Genomic DNA, 8,527 nt, shown 5'->3' with positions numbered 1-8,527 from the left:
TTTTTTTTTTTTTTTTTTTTTTTTGCAATTCTGCATACAGACAACACCTAAAATCTATAATGTTTATTTGGATAATGCTACCTAAAAAACATTTATATGGAAGTTAAAAAGAAAAGAAAACAAGTAGAACAGTTAATAGAATCACGAAGATGAGTTATGGAAATTTATTTTGTAAATTGTTGGCTCAAGTATATCTACGTTTCAAGAAGATCTTACGAGCAGTAGAAATGTTATGAAAATAACAAAGTTCAGATTTAAGAATCAAAAAATATTTTAGAAGATTTAAATCACATTAATAGTTATTTCTTTTTGAGTACTACTGACTCTGTTACAATAATCACATTAATAGTTACGGATGGCATTTGATGGTTAACTTTTAAAATGATAATAAATGCAAATAGTGCGAATTAACTCCAATTTTTTCTAACATGAATATTGAACACATAAAATTTCGAAATTTTCATGACCATAGGTGCAAATGAATATGGATAAATAAAAAATTGGTATATACGTGCTATTCTCATGAAATGAGATTTATACATGACATGTGCTTGTCATAGTCTTAATCTTACTGTTAGTGATATGACACATTCTTTTCAAAAAAAAAAGTGATATGACACATTCTTGTGTAAAAGCAGTTTCATTTCATTATCCCTCCTCATTCAATAGGTATACCATGGACTCAAGTCCACCTTGCAAGGTGGACCCGTCACAATTTACCTACTAAATGTTCACAATTCAAATTGTGAACATTCATGAATATAAATTGTAAACATTCAGTATATAAATTGTGTATTTTAGACTCGGGTCCACAGGATAATTTGCCCTCCACATTTCATCGCCTCCTCACTCATCTCTCTTCACTTTATCGACTTCCTCATTGCATTGCCTACTCATTTCATCGTTACTCTTAAGATCAATTGCCTTGATTTTTTTTTATTTTGTATTTTTTAAACGATTTATTCTGATGGTAGAATCATACATAACCAAACATTAATATTAGTAATCATTTCAGTTTCACCCTACTGCCAACACATACAAAATACTTTCACCAAAACACATTCCAATTACCAAATGTTTGATTCCCATTTCGATTCAGATTCCCATGTTCTAAATAAACACACCATGGGATTATTAATGGTTTGCTTGAGATGAAATACATGATTAAGTATAGTTTAATATTTGTATTGAAATTTTTAATTTTAGTAATTTTAATGATTAAATGTATTTGAATATTTATGATATTTAGGTATTCAAATTTTTAATTTCAAAATTTTGAACTTACACCTAATACACTACCTTTTTGAATTTTTACGTAATATGAATTATTTTATTTTAAATTTTGTAAAAAAGTTTGTCTAATTTAATTGTTATAAATAGTTGAAATTAATTTATATATTGATAGAAGATAATAAAGTATAGAAAAATAAATAAACTTTATTATTGGTGAAAGAGAATAATTTTTTTTTAATAAAAACTTGTGCGTGTGGGACAATTTCATGAGTTAAAAATATCATTTGAATTAAAAGAATATGAAATGAAGCTGGAACATTCAACCACTAGATGCTTGAAAATAATATGCCTAGCTTATTAGCTTGACACCAACATCTACTCATCATTAACATATTATAGTTTAATTTAAAGTGAATATGTGCATTGATGGAGTAAATTGCTATAGGATAGTCATTTATAGTGTATGTGATTGATGAACAAAGATGTAAGAGATGATAAATGAAAAGAATTGGCTTCAAGAAGCGTTTTAAACTCCATTGCAGAGAAGAAGAGAAAGGAATATAATTGCTTTATTGATTGTGTGTATGGAATGGTCTTCCCCTTTGTGTTGAAGGGTTAGGACGCTTATATAACTATATAAGTGCAGGCCCCCTTTCGAGAATAAAATATTGCTTGTTCAAAGGATATATATTTTATCTTGACTCGATACCGAGCATATATACGAAACGTATAGGAAGATATAATCGGGAAATAATCTCTATCATGCATGAAGACTTTTATTATATAAAAAAAATACTTCGTATAGTGCATTCAATTGGGTAAAAAGTACACAATAAATCTTCTATACGGAAAAAGAAAACATATTAATGCAACAGTTTTTGGAACAAAGATAACTTTCAATCATTAAAAAAATGTTGATTTTAGACTAAAGAATTCATATAAAACTAATGCTTTTAAAGATAATATGGGTGTTTTGGAGAATGATTGATGAACTAATTTTTAGCTAATTTGGTCAAGTTTAGCTATTTGGCTTGGTCAATCAACTAAAATGCATATTGGTCTCAATAAGTCAAAAGTGAAAATACTACTTCTAGTTAGACATGCTCAAAGTTTGGTTCCGGTTCCGAACCGGTTCTCGGTTTCGAAATCGGTCAAACCGGAACCAGAACCTTGTATGAAGGTTCCACCTTCGATTCCAAAACCGACGATTCCGGTTCGAACCGAATCTTTTGTTTTGTTTTATTATTTTTGTTTTTGTTTTTTTTTTCTTTTCTTTTTCTTTTTTGTTTTGTTTTTATTTTTGTTTTTGTTTTCTTTAATTGTCCAAATTCAACAATTAATTTTTTCAAATTGTTTTTAAATAATTATATCAAATATTTAAACTTTCAAAGTTAAACTAAATATTTTTTTGAGTTAGTAGTATTCAAAAAAATGTTATTATGATCCATGCATACGTGGTCAACAGTCAACATGCAATTTGATGGTTGATTTTATATAATTAAGTGAATTGATAATTGATTATATATGTAAACAATATTTAAACAATGTTATTACATATGTTGAATAAGCACTGCTTTTTATATATATGTAATACCACTATTGTTATTATTTAAATATATTGCTTTAAAATAACAATGGTGAGTCAATAGTCATTATTCCAGTTAACATTCAATGTTTTTCTTTTTTAAAGTTTGGAATCGGAACCGTTTGGTTCTATAATATCTAGTCTTGTCTCAACTCTCAAATCATATCATTGACAAAGTTTGGTGCAAATAATATCCTGCACAATTTTTATTTGAATTGAGTTTTACACATTCAATTCGAAAAGAAAAAAAAATGCTAATTGCACTCAAAATTTTATACTGATTAATACTCGTTAAAATGACCTCATAATTATATTTATTTGCGCTAAAAATTTTATACTCATTTGCACTTGTTGAAGTGACTTCATAATCTCCTCCCTCTCTCCCTCTCTCAATATATATATATATATATATATATATATATATATTATTAGCCACCTCCCACCTGTAAATAGCCACCTCCCACCTGTAAATCAACCACAGGCTCCTATAAAACCAAATCAAGAAATGATCAAGATGGCAAGAGATCCAAACTTGTAAATTGTAATCACAAGGTCATAAGTTCAAATTCTTGCCCCCTTAGTTGGAGCTGTTAACCTAAGTTAGTTTACTTCCTTGTGATCCTTAACAAGTTAGGATCAAGGCCGAATTTACTCATACCTAAAACGGTCGAGGTTTCCTTCGTCATCCCAAAAAAAAAAGATCAAAAAGTACAAAAGCTAATTTAACAGAATTATACTTCACTTTACCAGCAATTTTGTAGTCTAATGTCATAAAATTGTTCCATAGTCACACCTCTAGTTACAAAGTACAAACTCATTAAAACAAATGCATAAAACCTTTTGCAACAAAACTAGGACAGCACTGGTGGGAAAATCATAAAATAAGTCCAATTAGGAAGAGAACCCACTTCTGTGAATATCTTAAATTAAAGTCAAAAGATCTAAGCAGTTAACAATTTGTCAATATGAAGTTACAGACCACAACATCAAGCACATAAATTTCTCTTTCCCATTCCTGTTAAGGAAGAAGGCTAGGATTTGAAACGTAATCGCTAAATGCTTTTCATCTGAAATGTAAAATCTAACAAGTAACATTCCCATCTCACTGATTCCATTTTAAGCATAGTAGTTCAAGCTGGCTTTCTTCTTAGCCTGCACTTGGATAATGCCTTCATTAAAATCTTCATGGATAACCTGTGGGAGATTCAAGCAAAATTACAATGAGTGCTCGCGACAATTGACAAAGAAAAAATGGATGCTTATTGTTGTTTTCTAGACAACTTCTTGATATTTAATTTTATGGAGTTTGTTTCATATTAAATCCTCCTAAAGCTTATAGGATTGCATGGCATGCCAAATTTCCGACCCAAGGGCGACAAAACCCCTTGCACACACTTTAACTAACAACAGAAAGGGTCAAGGGAAATACCTCAGTAGCATCCCGCCGGAGTGCTAACATGCCTGCTTCAACACAAACAGCTTTCAATTGTGCCCCATTGAAGTCATCTGTAGAACGAGCCAGCTCTTCAAAGTTGACATCTGGGTGAACATTCATCTTTCTGGAGTGGATCTGTAATTTTCATGGCATTACATAGAAGTCAAAACACAAATAGGAACAAAAAAGAGAGAGAGATTATTGAGATATCCTTATGCAAGGGTTTACCTGCAATATCCGAGCTCTGGCTTCCTCTGTAGGATGGGGGAATTCAATCTTACGATCCAATCGGCCAGACCTCATCAAAGCAGGATCTAGAATATCAGCTCGATTTGTTGCTGCTATGACCTGAAGGGCAGGGAGCAAGCCAACATAAACAACAGCACAAGTCTACTGACACATTCTCGTTAACGATAAAAGGCAACCATTGTGCACACGTGTAAAATCTCAAGCCAGGGTATTTCTACACTTCCAGAAAAAATGGCAGCTGGCAGTAGTACAAACAACCACCAAACAAAAAGATGGTATCATAAAGATTTAGTCATGAAAAGAATATACCTTTATTCTTTCATCACTGCTAAAACCATCAAGCTGATTCAGTAATTCTAACATAGTTCGTTGGACTTCACGATCCCCGCTGACTTCACTGCATATAATGAACAAAAAGTCAGTTACAGTGAACAATCATCAAATCGGCAGGAAAAAAAATAATCAATTTGTTCACCCATCACACCATGATAACAACAACAACAACAACAAGAACTACAAGAAGCAAATATGTTGCATAGGAAGGCACAAAAGCTATTCAAGTACAATTGAACATGCCAGGTAAATAGTGTACCTATCGAAACGCTTTGTGCCAATAGCATCAATTTCATCAATGAAAATAATGCAAGGGGATTTTTCCTTTGCAAGCTGGAAAGCATCACGGACAAGTTTGGCTCCGTCTCCAATAAACATCTATATTCATAACAATATTGGTTGTTATGTCTACAATGAACTTTCATAGTCAATCTAAGGATACAGAATATATATACACATACATATCAAACTTATTGAATCTTATACTATTAATAACCACACAACTATCTAACTAAAAAATACATGTGTCAAATTCTATCTAAAAAATCAAAACACTAATTCACAAATATCTTGGTGTTGGCAAAGAAAAGAAAGATGTATGAAAAATAAATATTAACAAGATTGCAAGAAATCTAATACCTGAACAAGTTGGGGACCTGCTAGCTTAAGAAAAGTAGCATTTGTCTGTGCAGCACAAGCACGAGCCATAAGAGTTTTTCCAGTCCCAGGAGGCCCATATAGAAGAACACCTTTAGGTGGACGAACTCCTAATTTCTGAAACCGCTCTTTGTGTGTCATGGGCAAAACAATTGCCTCAACCAGTTCTTGGATCTGAAACAGTTCCAAGCAAAATTAGAGGATTTCTACATTAAATGCTAAAAGCATAAACAAAATGTACAGTTAATCCATACAGCATAATTGTTCAACTGTGAAGAAAAAATACATGCCTGTTTCTCAAGGCCTCCAATATCATTGTAGTCCTCTGTTGGTTTTTCATCAACTTCCATTGCCTTAACCCGAGAATCAAACTCAGATGGCAAAGTGTCCAAGATCAAATAACTATCTTTGTTCACACCAACCAAATCACCAGGCTTTAATTTGTCAGGATCAACAAGACCAACCACAGGCAGGAATATTGTCTACAATTCATAACAAGCAAATCAATATCAATTGAAGTCTGAAGACAACCGGACATCATTGAAACTGAATGGCACTCACGTCAGCAAATAGGAATACCAACAAAGGCATGAAGAGAAAATATTGACAAGAAGTCAAGAACATGCAATCTTACCTGGCGAGTGGATGTTTTCAGTACAACACACTTGCCCTTTCTTTGTGAGTCAAGATCAATATTTGCTCCATCTTCCTCAGCATCTTCCTCTGGGTTCATTTCTAAAATCTGACAATGACAAAAATTAATTAGCACCTCGAAAGAGATAACATACCATTGTGGCAGTGTTTACATCTTTTATTTTTATTTATTTTTTATCAGAAAATCATGTAACTGAATTTCTTATGTTCTGCAATAGAAAACAATGATTTTACTCTTGAGGGATCTTATAATAGGAGTTTTCCACTTTCCCTTGTTAGCCCACACGTAATCCATCACCAGGCAACCGACCACTACTTAAACAGAGAGGCAATAAGATTCAAGGCAATGCCACCAAGGAAGGACTGTTATAAATATATAGAAGTATTGGCCTATGAAACTACCAAACATGCAAGAATAAATTTATTATCAGTCTACAAATTCACACAAATAACAAGTCACAGCATTAATGTTTTTTTTCCCCAATAAAACTAAGTGTTCCCACGTTAAACCTACGCTTACAATCTAGTTATTGAAGGAGCAGGATGTAGAGTAATGATTCAAGTCCTATTGGGTTTTCACATGTAATGTAATAAAATATATTCCATGTTATAAAGCTCATACTTTACTCCTAATGATCAGAGTAGTGCCCCCATAAGCCCCCAAAAAAATATACACCAATGAAAAAGGTAAATACTAAATACATATTCTAACTTAAAAAGAATAAAATTATGCATAAGAATATAAGATTCTAGTACAGTCAAAGCATGTAAGGGTGATTGGTAATAGTAAGTATTCATTTCAGAAGCTCAAGAAAGTACAACAAAATTGTTGTAGTTGTTAAAGAGATGACAGTAAAGAAAAAATTGGTTCCTAAGTTACATTCATCAAGTTCCCAACAATCTAGGTCTTGAGTTTTGACAGTGTATCTCAAAAGAAAAAACCAGCTAATCAATATGAAGTTTCAATATTTACTGTTGAGCAAAAAAACTTTAGAACCTAGAATCTATGGAACCCCTAATTTCACAGCTTCTCCACATATATGAGTTGCAGTGCTCAAAATATACTAATGAACAAAAAAGAAGAACCAATTACTCGCCTCAACTATGTTCCCGACTAAGTAAGGAAGCTGTTTGTTGAGCTTAATCTTCTCTTGATTCTCCTTGATCTTTTCCTTGAAAGAATCCAATTCTAGATTGGTTCTCTGCAGCTCTTCCTAATGCCCATCATTATCAAACATTGAATCATCGAATACATTGAAATGAGAAAACACAAATTCAATGAAAACCCAAAACTGTTTAATAAAAGAACCTTCAGAATTCGAATTTCATTGTCGAGCAGCCGCGAAGCCCTAACAATATCTTCAGTGGACATCGAAGCCAACTGGTCGTCCTCGAAATTGCTGTCCTCCACCATCGCTGTTGCCATCCCCGCTCGTTGTGTGTGCGATAGAGAAGAGAGAAAATGAGGGATTCAGAAGCAAGCAAAGGATCGATCTGAGTGGAAGTAGAGGAAAACTGGGAAAGTATAAAATTTAATCGTCTGTCTCCAAGACTCCAACTCTCCAAGTAAAAATACAAGAAAATCGAATGGGGCATTGGGCTGAGACTTGGTTTCTTATAAGCTCAGCAGCAGCAGCCTTTCAAATTCAGGTCCATGGGCCAGGTATAAATTAGAATAGGTAAACATTAAAATAGGAATTTTATTCTGTTTGTGGGAGAAAGAGACTTTAAAAAATTGTAAGGGCGGTTTGATACTTTCCTATCAAGCCAAAGACCTTATGGTCAAGCGGCATAGCTGTGGTCCTCCTATTTGAGAAGTCACAGATTTGATTCCCAGTTTTTTGTGCTTCTGTTGGTTGAGAAAGTATATATCAACAAATGCTATATTGTAATAGCGTCAATGGTATTTTAAAAAAATTTGGAAAAATATTTTCAAAGAAATATTCATTTCTTTAATTTATAATTCGATGTCTACAATGTCTTTATACAAAAATAAATATTCATTATCAAACAATTTAAAAAGAGATATAATTTCATTAGTGACAGGGTAATTGGGTACCCGACCCGGAACCGTTGACCGAGACAGTTGCCGTTCAAACTACCCAAGACACCTCACTCCTCAGCATCAATGCGCAACGGTCCAACTCCTCAGCATTGATGGCCAACGTTCAGCTCCTCAGCATTGATGACCGACGTTCAGCTCCTCAGCATTCAACACCTCAGGTATTGATGTCCAACGTTCAACTCCTCATCAATGCTCCGTTACTGAGCTGAAGGGAATAAAAAGACTCACAACCACACAGTGAGGGGGGACTTCGGACGACACTTCTTACAAAACAAAACAACACTGAACTCATCTGTACACTGAGCACTACGCTCTG

At 33.2% G+C, this 8,527-nt stretch overlaps 1 protein-coding gene across 1 annotated transcript; it reads right to left on the bottom strand.

Annotated features, from left to right (window-relative positions):
• Positions 1-3,681: 3,681 nt before the first annotated feature.
• LOC116007444 (26S proteasome regulatory subunit 6A homolog) lies at positions 3,682-7,706 on the bottom strand. Its single transcript, XM_031248116.1, has 10 exons — positions 7,456-7,706; positions 7,244-7,360; positions 6,127-6,234; positions 5,783-5,974; positions 5,475-5,666; positions 5,095-5,213; positions 4,812-4,899; positions 4,482-4,601; positions 4,248-4,388; positions 3,682-4,012 (listed from the first exon to the last, which is right to left on the bottom strand). Exons 1-10 carry the CDS (start codon positions 7,570-7,572, stop codon positions 3,935-3,937), a joined length of 1,272 nt encoding a protein of 423 aa, XP_031103976.1. The 5' UTR covers positions 7,573-7,706; the 3' UTR covers positions 3,682-3,934.
• Positions 7,707-8,527: the final 821 nt, after the last annotated feature.

Source organism: Ipomoea triloba, chromosome 15 (genome assembly GCF_003576645.1).
Source record: "Ipomoea triloba cultivar NCNSP0323 chromosome 15, ASM357664v1".
In the NCBI taxonomy this organism is placed as follows: domain Eukaryota; kingdom Viridiplantae; phylum Streptophyta; class Magnoliopsida; order Solanales; family Convolvulaceae; genus Ipomoea; species Ipomoea triloba.
Note: the sequence above shows the minus strand (reverse complement) of the source record. Positions and strands in the feature narration are given on the sequence as shown.

Coding starts and splice junctions, on each gene's coding strand:
- LOC116007444 (XM_031248116.1), bottom strand. CDS start 7,572: ATGGCAACAGCGATGGTGGAGGACAGCAATTTCGAGGACGACCAGTTG. Junction 6,235..7,243: donor TAGTCGGGAACATAGTTGAG/GCGAGTAATTGG, acceptor TGTCATTGTCAG/ATTTTAGAAATGAACCCAGA. Junction 4,602..4,811: donor GCAGTGATGAAAGAATAAAG/GTATATTCTTTT, acceptor CCTGCCCTTCAG/GTCATAGCAGCAACAAATCG.